The sequence below is a fragment of the Podarcis vaucheri genome (assembly GCF_965113315.1).
Source record: "Podarcis vaucheri genome assembly, chromosome: 6".
In the NCBI taxonomy this organism is placed as follows: Eukaryota; Metazoa; Chordata; class Lepidosauria; order Squamata; family Lacertidae; genus Podarcis; species Podarcis vaucheri.
The window spans coordinates 89,493,952-89,514,177 of NC_138764.1; the positions used below are offsets into that span (position 1 = coordinate 89,493,952).

The following is a 20,226-nucleotide window of genomic DNA, read 5'->3' on the forward strand; positions in this document are numbered from 1 at the left end:
CTTGTTGTACCAAATTTGGCTTTGTTTGGACTTTTTTTGACCATAGGAACACATTAATTGATTTTCAATGCATTCCTATGGGAAACCGTGCTTCGCAAGATGAAAAATTCGCTAGACGAAAAAATTCGCGAAACGAATTAATTTCGTCTTGCGAGGCACCGCTGTAAAGTGTCGGACCTTCTTCCTCAAACCCTGTTTTGGAGCGAACCCTGCAGTCTCGGATTACTTAGTCCTACCAAAATCTCTGCATAATTGCAATTACAGTACAATTTGGCATAGGATTACAGTCCAAGGCTGTGCCATTATTTCAAAATATATTATATTTACTTTGAACATGATTGTGGAAAGCCTGGGAAATGAAAGCCAATGTGGAATTGGAAAACAACAACACACTCTTCCCTGAAATTCGCTGGGTTACAAACATTGTGATTGGAGTTGGCTGTGAAGCTGGAAACTAATTTCAGTGCAACTTCTTTAGCTATATGTATTTTAAGGCTGTGACCTTCAAATGGGGCAAGAGGTGTAGGAGGGACAGTATTTGCTACCAAGCAGCTGTGAAATATTGTGTCGTGCACCAAACGAACAATCTAGCGCAGGAATGGGCAAGAGATGAACCGTGTGTAATGAATACTGCACCTCACAGGGTGGCCCCTGTTTGTAGAATCTCATACTTTCTCCGCTCCCTGGTCTCAAAAGCATAACCACCACTAAGCCTGTTAAAACATGCACGCAATACAGTGGTACCTCGGTTCTCATATGTAATCCATCCCGGAAGACCGTTCGGGTTCTGAAACGTTCGAAAACCAAGGCGCAAAGAGCTGTCGGCAAATTCAGTTGAGAAAATTGAAAAACACACAGCAGAAAAACACATGACTTCTGAGGCGTGGTCGGAAATGGAAGCATTCACTTCTGGGTTTTCAGCGTTCGGGTTCCGAAACGTTCGTCAATGGAGACATTTGAGAACTGAGCTGCCACTGTATTCTGTAAGAGGAGGGGCTCTATTTGCAGGAAGGCATGGAATCCAGGGGCAGTCAACATGGTGCCCTAAGAACTTTGTTGGACTACAACTCCCATCAGCCCCCAAGCTGGTCTGGCCGATGGTCAGGGATAGTCCAAGAACAGCTGGGCTAACCCTGGAGTGAAGCAATGAACCGGCACGACACCAGGGATTGCTTCGCTTTCTGTACTCATCAGCCTAATCTGGATCCAGGACCGAATCTGATGTGCTAACTGAGCGCTGAGCAAATGCGCTCTTCTTGAACTAATCTGGTATGGAGTCTGCAGGACACAGCAAACTTGCACCACTTTGGATAATGGAGTAGACTTGCTTGGGCACGTCGGCGTGAGAAGGGGAGGAAAAGATGGGCGGAGGGGGAACCGAGGTGGCCACAGTGATGCTCTGGTCCTCATCACTCACCACTGTCACCTCCCCAGCCCCCTCCTGAATCAAAGCATTGAGTCCTTCCAAGTCGGAGCAGCTGATCTCAGCACCGCTGATGAAAGCCTGGGTAGCCGAGGCTTCGTGGCTGCCGACAGGGATGTCGGGAATCAGAGTCTGGCTGGGCGTGCTTCTGTCTACTGGACTGTGGGTTGTGAGGAGCACGGCCGGTTGGCCCATCGAAATGCTTTCCGCTTGAGACCCTGGGGGCAGAGGGGGAGCCAGCAAGCTCACTTGCTGCAGGATTTGCAACTGGCCGTTGCCAGACAGATCTTCTTGGTTCTGGCTTATTAAGGCTGGCGGCACAATGTTCACGGAAGCCGCTTGCACCAGACCGCCGGCTTGGGGTACCTGATGTCCGACGATGATCTTCACCTGCCCTTTGCCGTACGACGAAGCCTGTAGTGGGACCTGGAGGTGGCTGACGGTAATAGGGGTGCCGCTTGGCCTCGTGGGGTCCACCTGGAACTGCAAAACGGCCAGCTCCGGGTTCTTCGCCCCGTTGTACTCGACGTGTTGCCTCTTGTGGCTCCGCAAGGAGTCTTCCCGGACAAACGAGGCCTCGCAGAGATCGCACTTGAAAGCTTTCTTGGCCTCCAGCCTGGCCACTTGCCTGGAGCCGGCTTCCTTCGGCCGGTCTCCTTCGCCCTTCTCGGCCGCCTTCTTCTTGGCCCTGACCTTGTCCCCGTGCGCCTTCTTCATGTGCGTGGTGAGGTTGCTGCGCTGCTTGGTGTCAAAGCTGCAGAACTCGCACTTGAACGGCCGGTCCTTGAAGTGGATCCTCTCGTGCACCTTAAGGGTGGCCTTGTTGGAGCAGGAGTAGCTGCACTCCGAGCATTTCACCGGCTGCTCGGGCTGGTGGGTGCGCAGGTGGTGCCGGAGGCTGGTCTTGTTCCCGCACTGGAACTCGCACTCGAGGCACCGGTAGGCGTTCTCCATGCTGTGCTTGATGCGGATGTGCGACTTCAGGTTGCCCTTCATGGCGCAGCGCACGTCGCAGTAGTCGCACTTGTAGGGCTTCTCCCCCGTGTGCACGCGCATGTGCCTCTTCAAGTCCGAGTTGATTTTGAATTTGGCGCTGCAGAGGCGGCACTGGAAGGGAGCGTCTCCTGTCCGTGAGAAAAGCGTTTCGAATTAGGGGCGTTTGGACCAAGAGAGATGCAGGACAATAAGGATAAATTCCAATGGATTTGCATTGGTGTTTCTGAAAGATGATGATGATTTATTTACCGCCCTTTATAGGAAATGTTGAACACTAAAAACGTATTTTACAAAGTGAAATAATAAAAAACAAAGAATAAAAACAGATAGCATAGTAAAATTAATCATAATAGAAGTACCCACCTGCAACACATTTAACAGGCCATAGATTATTTACAGTGGTATCTCGGGTTACATATGCTTCAGGTTACATACGCTTCAGATTACAGACTCCGCCAACCCAGAAATAATGCTTCAGGTTAGGAACTTTGCTTCAGGATGAGAACAGAAATCGTGCTCTGGCGGCGCGGCGGCAGCTGGAGGCCCCATTAGCTAAAGTGGTGCTTCAGGTTAAGAAAAGTTTCAGGTTAAGAACGGACCTCCGGAATGAATTAAGTACTTAACCCGAGGTACCACTGTAATGGCCAAAGGCTTGGGTAAAGAGGAACGTTTTTGCCGGCCGTCTAAATACATGTAATGATGGTGCCAGGCGAACCTCTCTAGGGAGAGCATTCCACAGATGGGGAGCCACCACAGAAAAGGCCCCTTCTCGTGTTGTATCCCTACAAACCTCTTGGGGAGAGGGGGACATAGAGAAGGGCCTCGGATGACAAGTGCAAGGTCCGGGGCGGTTCATATGGGGATAGATGGTATTGAGGTATTGAGGTCCTGAGCTGTGTAAGGCAGTCATAGGCAAACTCCACATGTTTGGGACTACAATTCCCACCATCCCTGACCACTGGTCCTGTTAGCTAGGGATGATGGGAATTGTAGTCCCAAACATCTGGAGGGCCAGAGTCTGCGTATGCCTGGTGTAAGGCTTTATAGGTCAACACCAGCACTTCGAATTGGGCCTGGAAACTAAATGGCAGCCAGTGCAGTTGGGCCAGGATTGACATTATATGATCAAACCGTCTTGTTCTGGTGAGCAATCTGGAGCTAGCCCATGAACATGAGGAGACTCCTGCTAGCTCAGACTAAAGCACCACTGTGTCTAGGATTCTCTTCCCATAGCTGCCATCCCATAGCTGCACATGGAAATCCCACAAACACCACAGAAGTCTCCAGGCAGTGACCCCCAGCAACTGGTATTCAGAGTAGCATATTGCCTCCAAAAAATGGACGTAATATACGGCCATCTTGACTACCAGCCACTGAAAGCATTATCCTCCACAAATTTGCCCGCCTCCCCTTTTAAAACTATCCAAGCCAGTGGCATCACAAAGCAAACCCCACAGTTTAACAAAAATAATCAAGAATCTTTGGACACCCTAAAGCAGCCTTTCTCAACCTGTGGGTCCCCAGATGTTGTTGGACTACAACTCCCTTCACCCCTAGCTAGCAAGGCCAGAGCTCAGGGATGATGGGAGTTGTAGTCCAACAACATCTGGGGACCCACAGGTTGAGAAAGGCTGCCCTAAAGGCGAATAAAATTTACCTTGACATCTGATGAAGAGGGCTTGAGCCCACAAAATCTTTGGCCACAATGAATTTACTACGACTTTGAAGGTGCCATGACACTTTGGGTTGTGCCCAGTCTTTCTCAGCGTAAATGAATGGACCCAAGTTTTCATCATGCTACCCATTGCAACACCGGGATCCCTTTCAGCTGAGACCCCATCAGTCATTTTAGTGCCTGTTCTGTCAATTTGCACCATAAAATTTCATTGTCCCCACCCCTCTTTCGCAAGAGATGGGTTTCTCTTCTTTTGAGCGGGACAGGGCATAATTTGTCTGCAGCCATAAATGCACAAACCCAGCACTTTAACATCAAATGCAAATAAATGCATCTTTATACCTACTATCTGAAGGGGAGGGAAGACAGGACACCTGCATTCTGAAACCTACAGATTCCCCCCCCAGAAAAAAATGCCACCATTTCTTTGCCTGCCCTTCACTTTCCCCCATATCTCCCAATAGCTCTCCTCCAGTTATTTGTCTGCCGGTCTGATATGCAAGCTTTGCATATTTAATTATTGTAGTAACATTATTGTTTCCCCCCCCTAAGCGAAGTATCTGTTTGAAAAGGAAAGCAAACAGAATGCATTGAAAAGGGGAGTAAATGGAGAATACCAATGTTCAGGAGCAAAGACAGACCTCTGCACAACAATTTGCAGGAATTATATCCGAAAACATGCCTTAGCTTTCGTAGCGTTACGCCTCCACAGCTGGTAGGACCTGCCTAATCAACAGAGCAATACAGCGCAAACATGCACAGTATTGATACCTTTCACAATACGAACGGCGGGGTTTTCGTTTCGCAAAGAGTAGCCAATTATCGCTAATACCACATCACAAAGCAGCACTGTTGACTTATTGCTGCTCTAAGCTACTTGAACAGCGCGGAGCTCCTTTGTTATTCCGTGTATATCACGCACACACGCTCGGAAGGGAGTGAATGAGCCACGGGGCGCCATTTAAGGCAGAAATAAAATGTAAGGAGGTCCTTGGCTCAGTGAACGTTGCAGCTCTTTTAAAAAATCACAACACACATGGCTTAATTTACTTTACCAGTTAATATTTTATAGATCTTCATAAATGGGAGACTGTTAAAAAAAAAAATGTAGGCGCAAGTTGCTTACCCGGCTACATATTTCATTGATCGGGCAGAAGATATTTCAAACTGCGATGTGGCATACTGTGCTAATCCACAAGCTTGCTTAATAATTGAGACCCTGGGTGTAAAATGTTTATTATACACATTTTATTAATGAAGACACACAGCCTGCCAGTTCAATTTGTTTTACAGGCTGGCCCTTCCAGTTGCGTATACCACTGGGTGAACTGCAAGAGACAGTCATTGGATTTTTACCCACTTTCCTGATGAAAACCGGGTGCGGCACATGATCCAATAGTCCCCAATTTCAGATGCCAAGCTATACTAGAGGAGATCTGCAGAAGCTAAATGTCAGCCGTACATTTAATGTTCCAATCTAGAGATTGATCTGTGTCGCCAGTTGTTTTTCCTCCTCAATGACCCTATTGGATTTGACTTTGGCAAAGGAAATTTAATTTATTACTATTTTCTTTTTCTTTGCAGAGCTTCATTTGTAAAAAATGAAATGCCCATGCAAGAAGAGAATGGAAATTAAGAGGGGACTTCTGAATGGCCGGGACGCGGGTGGCGCTGTGGGTTAAACCACAGAGCCTAGGGCTTGCCGATCAGAAGGTTGGCGGTTCGAATCCCCATGACGGGGTGAGCTCCCGTTGCTCGGTCCCTGCTCCTGCCAACCTAGCAGTTCGAAAGCACGTCAAGTGCAAGTAGATAAATAGGTACCGCTCCAGCGGGAAGGTAAACAGCGTTTCCGTGCGCTGCTCTGGTTCGCCAGAAGCGGCATAGTCATGCTGGCCACATGACCCGGAAGCTGTACACCGGCTCCCTCAACCAATAAAGCGAGATGAGCACCGCAACCCCAGAGTCGGCCATGACTGGACCTAATGGTCAGGGGTCCCTTTACCTTTACTGAATGGCCGAGCCTAAGACCTGCAGGATCTGAGTCCAAGCAGAGATGGCAAGGATAGCCTTTCCTTTGGCGATTCTAGCAGGGTTGTGTGAAAGGGCAGAGCATCACATTCCAAGAACCTCAACGCACCTGGGAAGTCCTCTCCAGGCACAGGTGTGCTGCATCATTCCTTGCACTTGATAAGCAACACAAAGCCTGTGGATGGGCAATGCCTAGTAGGAAGATTTAGCACCCTGGCCTTCTGACCATGCCAGGTCAACAGACCAGGGGCTCTGGCTTGCTGTTCCTCAGGCTCCAGCTCCAGCTGTTGGTCCTAGGAACCCTGAGTTTGAGATCCTCCACACTGAAGCAGGTCAGCCCACAGCCCTGGTTTGGCCCTGACGCAGCTCTGTAGTTTTAAGTTTTTACTCATAATGGGTGGAACAGCATCTGGAGAGGACATGGGCAATGTCTGGTGAATGCCTTAAGATCTGAGATACTTACAGCCAACTTTTGAGCAGGCCAACTGTTGGGAGTTCCAGTGTGATGCAGGTTCTTAATAGTTTTCCCCAACGAATCCAGCACTAGACTTTTATACACATGTGAGTGTTGGGAAACCTGTGCCTTATAGACTCAACTGCTATGCAACTGCTCGCTCTATGAAAATTCACTTTACAAAAATGAGGAACCTTGCTATGCACACTGTAGATTCAGATACCCAAATAGCCAGTCCTCCATGTCCTCCTCTGTAAACCAATAATCAGCCTTAGAGAAGCCTTACTTTTTGGTTTTTTGCTGGTCTTGCGACAGCCATTTCAACAGAAACCATGGCGGGAAGAATAGGAGAGACTGGACAAATAAGAGAACACTTTCTCCTTCCTTGTTTGCCTTTTGCAAGGTTCCAGAGGGTTTTCCGTCATTTGGGAGTCAGATTTCCATGGTCAGGAATACATTCAAAATTTCCCCATAGGAATCAATGGAATTTGAAGAGTCGTTATGTGAACTCTTGCCTAGCAATTGATTTCCTGAGAAGTCGTTGTGTTTGCATAGTGAGACGTGCTTGTATATAAATATTTGGGGCAGGAAAACACAGCTAAAAGGAGGTTTGCAAACATCACCAGTCAGCTGGCCCGCAAAGCTCTGTGAAAAGCTCTCTGCTTAGGGCTTTGCAAGATCATAGGATCGCGTGAAGCCCCTTTGTCTTTTTTCTCCCTGCAATAATCATGGAGCATCTGATCCCCTATCCCAACGTGAGGCAACGTATGGCAAACCTGTCCTTGTCCTTACCTGTATGGGACCTGAGATGCACCGTGAGCTGGCTGGAATTGCGGCTTGCGTAAGGGCAGATCTGGCACTTGAAAGGGCGCTCGTTCGAATGGATGCGCTGGTGCTTGTTCAGGCTGCTGCTTTCGGAAGCTGCGTAGTCACAGTGCTTGCACTTGTAGGGCTTCACTCCACTGTGGGATCGCATGTGCATTTTCAGCTTGTCTTTGCGGCTGAAGCTCTTTCCACAAACCTCACATTTGTGGGGCTTGTCACCTAAAACAACAGCAACAGCAAAAGGCGAAGGTGCAGCAGGGTTGAGATCAGTTGCATTACACGGAACAAAGAGATTCTTAATGGAAGAATGTTTCCCTTTCCCTTTTTGTCATGGGCTTATTATACTTTAGAGGTTTCCTCCATTCTATTTGTCTTTTTCTCCAGCAAACTGAGGATGTGCATAGAGGCAGGCATAGTTTTGAGAATGCATCTGCTTGCAATACATTAATTTTACAGGTGGGATCTGAAACAAAACACTGCAGTGTGCAATGCTTTCGATAAGGGCTCCAGCCACCCAATTCTATCTCCTCCCTGCACCATCTTCCATCTCAATAGTTAGTTATCCTACACCCATTGAGTATGTTCTGGTGGATCCTTTTCTTTCGATTGTGGTTTTTCTTAATGGAGGGGTGGGTTGAATCCAAGCTATGCTACAATATTTTATTTATCCATTGAAGTCTATCAGCAAATCATGCTTCCATCCTTGGGACACTTTAAAACAGCTTCTCAGCATGAACCAAGAAATGGGACGCGGGTGGTGCTGTGGGTCAAACCACAGAGCCTAGGACATGCCAATCAGAAGGTCGGCGATTCAAATCCCCACGACGGGGTGGGCTCCCATTGTTCGGTCCCTGCTCCTGCCAACCTAGCAGTTTGAAAGCACGTCAAGTGCAAGTAGATAAGTAGGTACCACTCCAGCGGGAAGGTAAACGGCGTTTCCGTGCGCTGCTCTGGTTCACCAGAAGCGGCTTAGTCATGCTGGCCACATGACCCGGAAGCTCCCTCGGCCAATAAAGCGAGATGAGCGCTGCAACCCCAGAGTCAGCCACGACTGGACCTAATGGTCAGGGGTCCCTTTACCTTTATGAACCAATAAGTGACCTTTCCAGAGAATGGGATGCTTCATTCTACCCTTTTTCATATCTCTGTCTCCTTTCTTCCCCTTTCCAGCTTCTCCATTCCCCCTCCCACGGTTGTTAGTCCCCGCCCCCCCACTCTCTCAACATTCTGTGTGATATTTATGGGTTGCCCAATTCCTTCCGCCTCAAGTACTCCCCCCGCCCAAAGATTTTTTTAGCACCTGCAAATCTCAGGGTTACTTCAAGTCTGCAGGTACTCCTGGGGGTGGAAATGAGGGAGGAAAAAGAACAAAGATGTGTTTAAGGAAAAAATACAAATACAAAATTGCAATGTAACACACTCCCATGCACTCCTGTATAAACTGATGCAGTGTTATTATCTTAATGCATATTTGGATGTTAATCAGCTACTACGTTACGTATGAACTCATTCCAAATGTTATCATATTTATCCAAGCGAAGTCTACGCCCGTAAGCAGAACGCAAATGGGCCCAGGAGATCTGTGTACATTGGTGATGGGGAGCAGGTAGGGAAATTAGGGCTACATAACTCAGTTTAAGGCTCTATAAGGCTGCTTACCAGTGTGTGTTCTTAAATGTCGTTCCATATCTTTCATACCATAGGATGTCTTGAACTGGCAGCCTGGGGAGGGAAAAAAAGGAGAGGGCCAGCTATTATTTATTTATTGACTTTTACCCTACACTTTCTCCAAGTGTCCCAGGGTATGCGATTCCCCCCTCCACACAGCAACTTTAAATCTTTGAGTGGCCCAAGGCCACCCGTTGAGTTCAATGACTTGGGATTTGAACCCAGGTCTCCCTGGGCCTAGTGCAACACTGGTCCTCAACAGGCATACATGACCTAGAACTAGGCCTCGGCTAGAACTCTGCTCCTTATTCCTCTCCCTGGACATCAAACTTCTCCGTATGCCAGCAGTCAACAAGTCCGCTGGGAGACAGCCATGTTGTTTCCTGACATTGGCGTTGCTCGCAATTGACATGGCAACAGGAAACAGGATAGCATTTCCTTCAGGGCAACCTTCGGGTGGGCAGAGCAGAGGCAGGAGTGGGTGGAGCAATAGATGTAAATTTCCCCTTCGTACAGCAGACTAGTTTCTACCCAAACTCGCACACATCTTGGTGATAGAAATTAGCCAGGCGCCAGGCACGTTTTGCTACTGGCGAGGGTCCAACTGCAACCACATGGAAATCTCTGTTTGCCACGCTGGCAACTGACATCGCCATGTGGCTGGCCCCTCCAGGTTTAAGCAGAAGAGCTTATTTATTCTGTTTATATTGCACTTTTTTCTCCAAGGAGTACATGGTTCACTCCCCTCCTCGGTTAATCCCTACAATGACCCTGTGAGGTAGCTTAAGAGGCTGTGACTGGCCCAAGGTCAACCAGTGAGCTTCATGACTGAGTGGGGATTTGAACCCTGATCTCCCAAGTCCTAGTCCGATACTCTAACCACTACACCACACAGGCTTCCTAAAGCACTTATGCAGCTATACAAATTAAGTAAATAAATACAGTGGTACCTCGGGTTACATACGCTTCAGGTTACAGACTCCGCTAACCCAGAAATAGCACCTCAGTTTAAGAACTTTGCTTCAGGATGAGAACAGAAATCGTGCTCCAGCGGTGCGGCAGCAGCAGGAGGCCCCATTAGCTAAAGTGGTGCTTCAGGTTAAGAACAGTTTCAGGTTAAGAACAGACCTCTGGAACGAATTAAGTACTTAACCCGAGGTCCCACTGTATGGGGAAAGCAAAAGACCACTTAGAGGAGGGTCTGAAATATTTTCAGTGAAGCTTGAATTTATTTTATTCTGGATTACTTTATTTGATGTTTTATTGTGTTGTAAACTGCTTTGAGATTTTTTCTTTAAGATATAAAGCGGTACAGAAATGAAATTAAGTAGTAGTAGTAGTAATAGTAGTAGTTTCACAGCAAAAAAGAAAAAAAGGCACCTAGACATTCCGTTGTGGCAACCGTAACCTAGGTTTAAATTGCCATTTGGGGATTAGCTTATATATCTGAGTTTATAACACTGCTCTCCATCCTCTATCCAGAGAAGCAAGAGAGACTGGCAGAGTCAAAGAGCTTACCCCAGTCACTTGGGACATGAAACACAGTCAGTGAGGGTGCAGTTTTGGGACAGCTCCATGGGGAAGATAAGAGAGGTTTCCCTGGGTCTAGGATTCCCCTTCAATTCCACACTCAGATCCCGGATAGGCAGATAAAGTTGAAGTGCACTCAGCAAGCTTCAAAGCTGAGCAAGGATTTAATTCCACACCCTCCTGGTTCAGGCCCAATGACCCCCTAGTAGGTAGCTGTGCAGGTGTTTTGCCTGAATGACCAACACTGTCTGAGGTTAGAAGCACAGTGAGGAATGGACATAATTTCCAGGTAAGATTCTCAAGGGAAGACAGGTTCTGAAATGGAACATTCTGATGAAGTTAGCTGACCTAATTACACAAGCAAGGCTTCCCACCCACCTACCTTCCTGTGACTTTGGCCTGTGTGATCAATGGCTATATAAATTAATTAAAAAGCGCTTCCATGAATCTTCTTGAAACTTTGCGGCCATGTCACTGATTAAAATCGTTTAAGCATTTCCAATTTATTTCCCCCCCCTCTGGAAGCAGCAGAGCAAAGCAGAGGATGTAAGGAACGATTCGGAAGAACAATTCACGAGGGGCAAAGCCCTTTGAGGTCCCCGAGACTCCTTGGGGTGGGGTGAGGCAAGAAAATCCTGAAAAAAGGAGGCTATCATTTTAACTGTGTATCATCTATATGTATATAGAATCCATACTGCTGAGCCTCACTAACTGGAAAGTGCATTTTTTCATTCCTTCCAAAGACAGCTTTTGTCAATCATATTCCTGCTAATATGCAGGCAATGTTTCCCAAAGCAATGGCAGCTAAAGAGGGCAGTGTGGTTTAGTGGTTAGAGCGTTGGACTAGAGTTCAAATCCCGACTCACCAATGAAGCTCCCTGGGCCTCCCTTGGGCCTCTCAGGCCAATCTACTTCACAGAGTTGTTGTAGGGGGCTTGGGTAGGTGTTTGTTGCTGTTGCTAATTTTTTATATACCGTATATTTATTCTGGATCTTGTGATTTATGTGGAAATTTGGCTGTGTGCTTTTTGATGTTTCATTTATTGCTGATGACTAGTTTTGTTATTGTCAGAGCTGCCCTAGGTCCCAGCTCACAAAGGACCAACACTGGTTCGTTGTTATATACAAAAGTCTTTATTGAAATTCAGTTTTGCTTTCACAGCCGCAGCGCGCAGCTCTACGTCTTAAACTCTAGACCGCTGAAGCTCCGTCTGAGTCTCCTCCCCCAGACACCAGTTCAATACCCTAGCCTTGCTCCACCTCTTCCTCTGCTCTTTCCTCCTCTGGGTCCGCCTGTCAGCTGGGGTCTCGCCCTTCCTAGACTCTTCTGACGCTGAGTCCCCTGAGTCTTCCCCCTGCCTCTGGCAGGCTTTAGGACCTGGTTCCCGATCTGGGCTTTCTGCTGTCCCGCGCGCCTGTACATTTGAACTTGGCGCGCGCGCCCAGCCGGCAACCTTCCTCCTGACCGTTACACTGCTCCTGTCACTGCTTCCCCCACTCTCCACTGGAGGTGTGGTCAGTCTCGACTCATCTTCTCTCCCTGCTGGAGGAGACACTGGCCCTGACACCTGGGACTCCTCCCCTCCACTACGCTCTGGTGGGGAAGCTGGTCCTGATCTCCAGCTGCTGCTTTGGGAGTCCCCGCTGGCCCCCCTTGCCCTGACCATCGGCGCCTCCTTCTGGGAATCTTCTGATTCGCTGGAGAAGCTCATGGAATCTCTCGGGTCACTGCCATACTCCCCTACGCTGCCCTCCGATTCTTCCCCTTCGCTCTCCATCTCCTCTCTCCCCTGTGCCTCTGTTCCTGAGCCCCTGACAGTTATGTTTGCAGTTATGTATTTTTTTATATACTGCAAGCCACCTTGCACACGGTTTGAACTTTGGAAAGGCAGTATACAGTCATACCTCGGGTTGAATGTGCTTCAGGTTGAGCGCTTCCGGGTTGCACTCCGTGGCAACCCGGAAGTAACAGAGCACATTACTTCCGGGTTTTGTTGCTTGCACATGCGCAGACGCTCATAATGACATCATGCGCATGCGCGGAAGCAGCAAAATGCGACCCGCGGACGCACAGATGCATCTTATGTTCTATTCAGGATGCGAACGGGGCTCCTGTTCGCATCCCGAGGTACCACTGTACAAAGGATTGATTGAATAGGAGGGGGAATAACAATGTTTACCCACCTTATTTTTTTATTGAATTTATATACCTGCCCTATAACCACAGGTCTCAGGGTGGTTGAACTCCTTGGAGTAAAAGATGGGGTGTAAACACAGCAAACAAATAACTAACCCATCCTCCCCAACCACTATGAGGTTTATAGCAATTGCCACTGTTTTTTTCCCACCTGTGAAGGAGGAGATTTTCAACCTTCCTATCCCAAAGCAACAGAATAGAATGGAGGGATCTGTGAACCAGCAACAGCCAGGGGATCTAAACCACAGAAGCAGTCACTTCTATGGTCCCAAGACTGCCACACTGTCTAAACCAGGAATAGGCAAACTTGGTCCTCCAGATGTTTTGGGACTACAATTCCCATCATCCCTGGTCAGGGACCATCATCAGTGGTCACCAGGCACAGGCAAACTCGGCCCTCCAGATGTTTTTGGCCTACAACCATGATCCCTAGCTAACAGGACCAGTGGTCAGGGATGATGGGAATTGTAGTCCCAAAACATCTGGAGGGCCAAGTTTGCCTATGCCTGGTCTAACCACAGGCATATACCTTACCTGGATAGCAGCAGTTCAGTTTCTTTTGCGCCCCTGATGTGGCGGACTTTCTGGCGCGAGGTTTCGGTGTAGTGGTGACAACGGCGGCAGGCTGAGGCTCACTGCTCTCACCAGGTAGGTACGTTTGGTAGCCATGCTCAAAAACAAACTCTGGCGCAGAAACTCAAAAGCAACCAGGGAAAAAAGAAGACTTGTTTTAACATCAGAGCACTGCAAAACCACATAGCTTCTGCAAACCCTCAGTATAAGAAGAACATAAAATTACTCCCAATCTCAAGACTATAATGCAATCTTCTTTTCTTTTTCTTAACTGCTTCCTTGTCAGTGAAAGAAACGCCACAAGGTTCACTAATCAAAGCTGGTCAGGAAGGAAACTTTTAAGTTAGCTATGAGACTAAGTTCCCATATGCACTATGAATTTGAACAGCTGTGGCTCCCTGCACAGAATCCTTGGAGGTGTATTTTGTGAATGGCGCTGAGAGTTGTTAAGCTACCCCTGTTCCCAAATCACTTACAGGCAAGAAGGAGAAAAGAGCCAACTTTTGCAATACTTTTCTGCCTGGTCACCTGGAGGTGATTTTTATTTGCCACAGGTGGCAAAGTAAGCTGCTGCGTACAAGAATGAACAAGGAAGTGAGTTTAGGGACCTGTCTTATACCAGCTAAGATTCTTCTCCCATCTTGCCCAGCATTTCCTGTTCTGACTGGCAGTGACTCTGGCAGGGTCAGGCAGAGAGGACTTTTCCATTACTTGCTATCTGAACCTTTGAACTGGAAGGCATGTGCTCTACCACTAAGGCATTTTCCCCCAAGTTCACAACCCACAAGTGGCATACATTGAGCCATACCAATGACCAATCTAGGCCAATGTTTTCAGCTCGGACTGGCAGTAGCTCTCCATGATCTTAAGCAAAGACATTTCTTTTCTTTGGAGATGCTGGTGGGAAAAAGCTTTAGTGCAGGGGTCAGCAAACATTTTCAGCAGGGAGCCAGTCCACTGTCCCTCAGACCTTGTGGGGGCCTGGACTATATTTTGAAAAAAATAAATAAAAAATGAACGAATTCCTATGCCCCCCAAATAACCCAGAGATGCATTTTAAATAAAAGCACACATTCTACTCATGTAAAAACACCAGGCAGGCCTCACTAATAACCCAGAGATGCATTTTAAATAAAAGGACACATTCTACTCATGTAAAAACACGCTGATTCCCAGAACGTGCATGGGCTGGATTTAGAAGGCGATTGGGTCGGATCCGGCCCCCTGCCTTAGTTTGCCTACCCATGCTTTAGTGTTTCCATTTGCCCAGGGTACCCCTGCTGCCGAAGCATACAATGCTAGGGCTTAGTTTTGCCACGAAGATGCCACTACCGAAACTTCCTGGATAAATACCTGTGATCGTTTGGGTTTCTGAAGTGATGGTCCTTGTTGTGGTTTGGGTCTGGGTTGCTGGCACGGTTTCTTCTGCTACAAACTGCACTGTGCTGGTGGTCTCCGCTGTCGTGCCGGACAACTGGCAGCCGCTTCTCTTGTGAGCGACGAACGCATCTAGGTTATTGAACTGCTGCTTGCACAGGCCACAAATGTGAATATCCGGTGTGAGCTCCACCAGGACAGTGGTGCCTCCTGGAACTGTCAAAAGACATCAAATTGAACAAGACAATTAATAATTACCATGGAAATGGCAACAGAAATTTTATGTGTTGCCAAGGTTATTGTTTGCAAGTTACTGGAAACAATGAAATGGTTGAACAGGGTTCACCAACATGGCAGGAATCCTGGTACCCATTGGGCCTCTGAGCCTCCCCATGAACTGCCCGCTTGGTCATGACGTATCCTCCCTTGGAAATCACGTAAAGTTGAAGGAGAAAGTTGGAAGAGTGATGCTCTTTCTCATTTCCTCTTTCAGCTCTATGTGCTTTTTGAGGCTGATTAATTCAACTAGCTCTGACGTTTACCCAGATTGTGTAGAAAAGTGGAACATGTGTGCGTTCACTTTCTCTATTTCTGTCTCCGGGGGGTGAGGGGTGGGGAGAGGAGCAGAGAAAAGAGGGTTTGGTGTCCACAGCACTTGCTGAAAAATTCAAGGGTGCCCACTGACCTTGGGGAACCCTGCGTTAGAAAAACATTATTATCCCACAGTAGGTTATCAGCAGCTCAAAAGAAGCTTCAGCAGTAAATAAATAAATAATTGTTTATTTATACCCTGCCCTCCTCTGCCAGGGCGGCTACCACCAAATACGAATTACAATAAAACATAATAGAGAAGAAACACACAACAAACAAACAGTTAATTAAAATATGGCTTAAAATACATCCTAAAATGCAGCCTCCTTTTAGTAGTAGGCCATAAATCAAGACCATAAAAGGAGGAAACATCAGATACTCACCTGAGCCAGCTATCCATGCTGGTCCTACATGGGCCAGCAAAAAAGCCAAGGGAAACTTTATACAGTGGTACCTCGGGTTACATACGCTTCAGGTTACATACGCTTCAGGTTACAGACTCTGCTAACCCAGAAATAGTACCTCGGGTTAAGAACTTTGCTTCAGGATGAGAACAGAAATCGTGCTCCGGCGGTGCAGCAACAGCAGGAGGCCCCATTAGATAAAGTGGTGCTTCAGGTTAAGAACAGTTTCAGGTTTAGAACGGACCTTCGGAACGAATTAAGTACTTAACCCGAGGTACCACTGTATACCAAATCCCATTTAAGGGGTCAGAGAGTCTAAGCCAAAGGCCAGGCGAACAGATCCGTCTTGCAGGCCCTGAGGAAAGATGTCAAATCCCGCAGGGCCCTAGTCTCTTGTGACAGAGCGTTCCACCACATCGGGGCCAGTGCTGAAAAGGCCCTGGCCCTAGTTGAAACCAATCTAACCTCCTTGAGGCTTGGGACCTCCAAAGTGTTGTTATTTACGGACCTTAAGGTCCTCCGTGGGGCACATCAGCAGTAGTGGCAATGTGTGAGCTGGCAGACCACGCACTGCACACTGCTTTAGCATCCATGCGCATTGACACTAGTCAAGATACATCTGCTCTCTGCTCCAAGATTTAACTTCTGAAGTCCATAGGAATGGAGCTCAGCATTGAAGGATGGCAAGACTAGCCGAAAAGACTAAAAAAATTAACAAGTGGAACATAAGGTACCTTTATTTATCCATCACAGACCTTATTATTGCCAGGTGGAGTTACAAGATAATAGTGCACATGTTCATGCATGAGAGTCGCCAAGATGTCAGGTTTTAAATCCTCTACAGATTGCTATAAGTTAAATGGCGAATGTGCAGGGAGGAGAATGTGATGAGACGAGGCCTTTTCAGTGACTGCACCAATATTGTGAAATATTTGTGAAGCATGGATGACCCCCTCTGTTGTGCTTAAATTCCACCAGGATTTTGCTTGCTAAGTTCATTTTTACCTATGATCTCTGCAATTGCTTTTAAACAGTTTTTTTTTTAAAAAAAATTGCTGTGTTCCTACACACACCTGTTCAAAACGTATTTATTTGTATTGCTGAATTCTTTGTACAGTATTTAAATGTATTTATTCTAAATTGTTGTATGGCACTCTTGACTGATCCACTAAAAGGATAGAACAGAAATGAATGCTAGGTAGGTCAGGTTGAGATATTGTGATGGGCACAATATTGCCTACTGAAACACCCCTAGTCCAGCCATTTTAACCTGCTTATGTTATATGGAAGCTTTTCCCCAGGAAATCACGCGCAGGAAGGCAGCTCGCAATGTCACTTTATGCATATTTACTCAAACTGGATTTACTCCCAGGTAAGTCTGTGTAATGGATTGCAGCTTTAACGTATTTAAATTCCAGCAGCACAAATAGCTCCATTGTGTGATCTCTTAAAACCTTCCCACGGAGAGAACACATTCGCTTAAGGAACTTTTAAAATCGCCTTTTCTTTTAATGTATTACTCTGGTGCTGGCCAGGCTAATGCGCCCTGAGTTCAGCCTTGAGCAATTGCAGAATGGCTCATGTGGAGAGGATGCACATGCAGCGTCCTACATGTGAGGTTATGGGGCTGGCCATAGTTTAGGGGAAGAGCATATGCACACAGAAGGTACCAGGTTCAATCCTGGCCATCTCCCAGTTAACAGGACCAGGTATCCCAGGCGACTGGAAAGACTGTCTGAGCTACTAAGAAAGTTGCTGTCAGTCAGTGTAGCCAGTACTGGACGATACGGACTAATCTGGTGTAAGGTAGCCTTCTGTACATATAATAATAATAATTTATTATTTATACCCCACCCATCTGGCTGGGTTTCCCCTGCCACTCTGGGTGGCTTCCAATAAAACACTAAAATACAATAACCTATTAAACATTAAAAGCTTCCCTAAACAGGGCTGCCTTCAGATGTCTTCTAAAAGTTTGGTAGTTATTTTTCTCTTTGACATCTGGTGGGAATGGCGTTCCACAGGGCGGGCGCCACTACCGAGAAGGCCCTCTGCCTGGTTCCCTGTAACCTCACTTCTCGCAGAGAGGGGGACCACCAGAAGGCCCTCGGCGCTGGACCTCAGTGTCCGGGCAGAACGATGGAGGTGGAGACGCTCCTTCAGGTATACTGGGCCGAGGCCGTTTAGGGCTTTAAAGGTCAACACCAACACTTTGAATTGTGCTCGGAAACGTACTGGGAGCCAGTGTAGTTCTTTCAAGACCGGTGTTATGTGGTCTCGGCGGCCGCTCCCAGTCACCAGTCTAGCTGCCGCATTCTGGATTAGTTGTAGTTTCTGGGTCACCTTCAAAGGTAGCCCCACATAGAGCACATTGCAGTAGTCCAAGCGGGAGATAACCAGAGCATGCACCACTCTGGCAGGACAGCCTGGGGGCAGATGGGGTCTCAGCCTGCGTACCAGATGGAGCTGGTAAACAGCTGCCCTGGACACAGAATTGACCTGCGCCTCCATGGACAGCTGTGAGTCCGGAATAACTCCCAGGCTGTACACCTGGTCTTTCAGGGACACAGTTACCCCATTCAGGGGGTACCTTTTTGCTAGGGGGGGTACAGAAAGTCCAAATGCAAGAACAAAAGCCCTGGTCTAGGAAGGGCCTCTGAATTCCTTGCAAGCAGAAGAATAAAACAGCATCCCAAACCAGGTTGCGTTGGAGGTGCTGGAACCAGGCCTTGATCTGCTTGCACGCAGCGCTTCTGGCGCACGCTGCAAGTTGCACGGTCAAAAAAACCGGATTATGTCACCCCCTCCATCGGCTGCAATCCTGCACAGAATTAAATGCAACTAAACCCACCAAGCATGCTCAAACCTGCTGGCTTTAGCACCCGAAACCCTCCCGGTTCCTTATGAAAGGCGATGCACCTTTTTTTGACCCTCTCCCCACCCGGCCCCCGGCTTCTCTCAATGCCACCCTCCGGCCCGCCTTTCCCCAACCTGCCGGCTGCTCTTCCCACCCAGGTTCCCGGGCCCCGTTTTCGCGCTCCAGATTCCCGGGCTGCGCGAGCGCTCGCTTCTTCCGCTACTCAGGTTTCGGGGCTGGCCGGAGCGCAGGCTCCGCGCGGCTTCTGCCAGCTCCGGGCCCGGGAGCGCGGATAAGCCGCGCAGCCACTTACATTGCACGGGGCTGGCGAAAGGCTGGCCGGTCGCGGCGCTCGGGTTCATCGCAGCCGTCGCGGATTCGCGGCAGCCGCGCGCCAGGCGCAGCTTTGCAAAAAAGAAAAAAGGGGGTGGGGGTGGGGAGAGGAAAAACGAAAGAACAAGGAGACTTTGCAACGTCCTCGCGGGTGTCCCCCCCCCACATCAGAAGGCGGGGACGGATGTGGAGGGACTCTGGAGCATGCTCTGTAGCAGCAACCGATGCCGTCGCGAGGCTCTATGCCCACAGAAGGGAGCAAAGGGCGCTTGCAATGCAATGCCTCTGGTAGCAATGCAACTCAGGAGTAAGCCTGCTGAGTTGAGATGGACTTGCTCCCCGGTCAGTGCGCACACAGGATTGCAACCCTGGAGAAAAGCGAGGGACAGTGTAGCAAAATAGCGGTGGCATTTCTGGCTGAGCTACGGCAAGGCAGCAAAGGGTTTTCTTTTTCTTTGCCTCCTGTATCCCCGGGACAATACTGTAGATCCGAATGGGGACATTTCACTCGGTGCTCGGAATGTGCATCTATTTAAACGTCCCTGCTCCGAAGCTGCTTTCTCTCCGCTTGCCCATTCATTTATGGCATTCGCGTGCCACCCAGTGAAACAAATCCTCTGATCACCTAGAAAATTTAAATTATTAAAACACAAACACAAGAAGTTAGCCGCTAAAATAATCAGTACAAAAGCTGTGCCAGCACAGAATTAGTGTAAAACCAGCATGAAATCGCGGTGATACATGGTGACTCCAGAGACTGTCAATATCTGCATTCTGGAACTTTAGGCCTGTGCATTTAAAATGGTTTAAAGTGCTCTGCCACCCTAGCATAACAAATCCACTTCGAAATAAAAATAAGAAATGGACCTCTTTGCAGTTTGGAAAGTGACAGGGAGACGCATTGAAAGGTGTGTGATTAACTGGGAAATGTGCACATCTTGCAAGCAAATCAGGATGAATGCAAGATGAATTCTCATTGCCATATAAGCACTCCATAAAGAAAACAATGATTGTTCAATAAAGACTGGACCAAAACCACATTTGTAGAGTAAACCCTACCCAAATCTGGAGTGGAGTCCCTAAGACAGTTGGGTGGTGCATTGCGTGCCTCCTTCTGGCAGCTCCTGCAAGCTGGTTGCAAACATATTGCTCTGCTTTCCTTTGGATCACATCAGTGAGACCGATAGGAGGCAGCCCAAGAACTCCATACACACTCTCCAGGCTCCTGCCCCAGAGAGGTCACTTTGATGCTGCTAACCATTCAAAAACAATGGTTTCACTTCACCCCCCCCCCC

At 48.0% G+C, this 20,226-nt stretch overlaps 1 protein-coding gene across 1 annotated transcript; it reads right to left on the minus strand.

Annotated features, from left to right (window-relative positions):
* Positions 1-302: 302 nt before the first annotated feature.
* Positions 303-19,296, minus strand: ZFP64 (ZFP64 zinc finger protein). Its single transcript, XM_082226030.1, has 6 exons — positions 18,912-19,296; positions 14,723-14,962; positions 13,331-13,492; positions 9,061-9,123; positions 7,369-7,620; positions 303-2,547 (listed from the first exon to the last, which is right to left on the minus strand). Exons 1-6 carry the CDS (start codon positions 18,958-18,960, stop codon positions 1,262-1,264), a joined length of 2,052 nt encoding a protein of 683 aa, XP_082082156.1. The 5' UTR covers positions 18,961-19,296; the 3' UTR covers positions 303-1,261.
* Between the last annotated feature and the right edge of the window lie 930 nt (positions 19,297-20,226).

Coding starts and splice junctions, on each gene's coding strand:
- ZFP64 (XM_082226030.1), bottom strand. CDS start 18,960: ATGAACCCGAGCGCCGCGACCGGCCAGCCTTTCGCCAGCCCCGTGCAA. Junction 13,493..14,722: donor AGAAACCCAAACGATCACAG/GTATTTATCCAG, acceptor GTTGCTTTTGAG/TTTCTGCGCCAGAGTTTGTT. Junction 2,548..7,368: donor GCATCTCAGGTCCCATACAG/GTAAGGACAAGG, acceptor TCTCACGGACAG/GAGACGCTCCCTTCCAGTGC.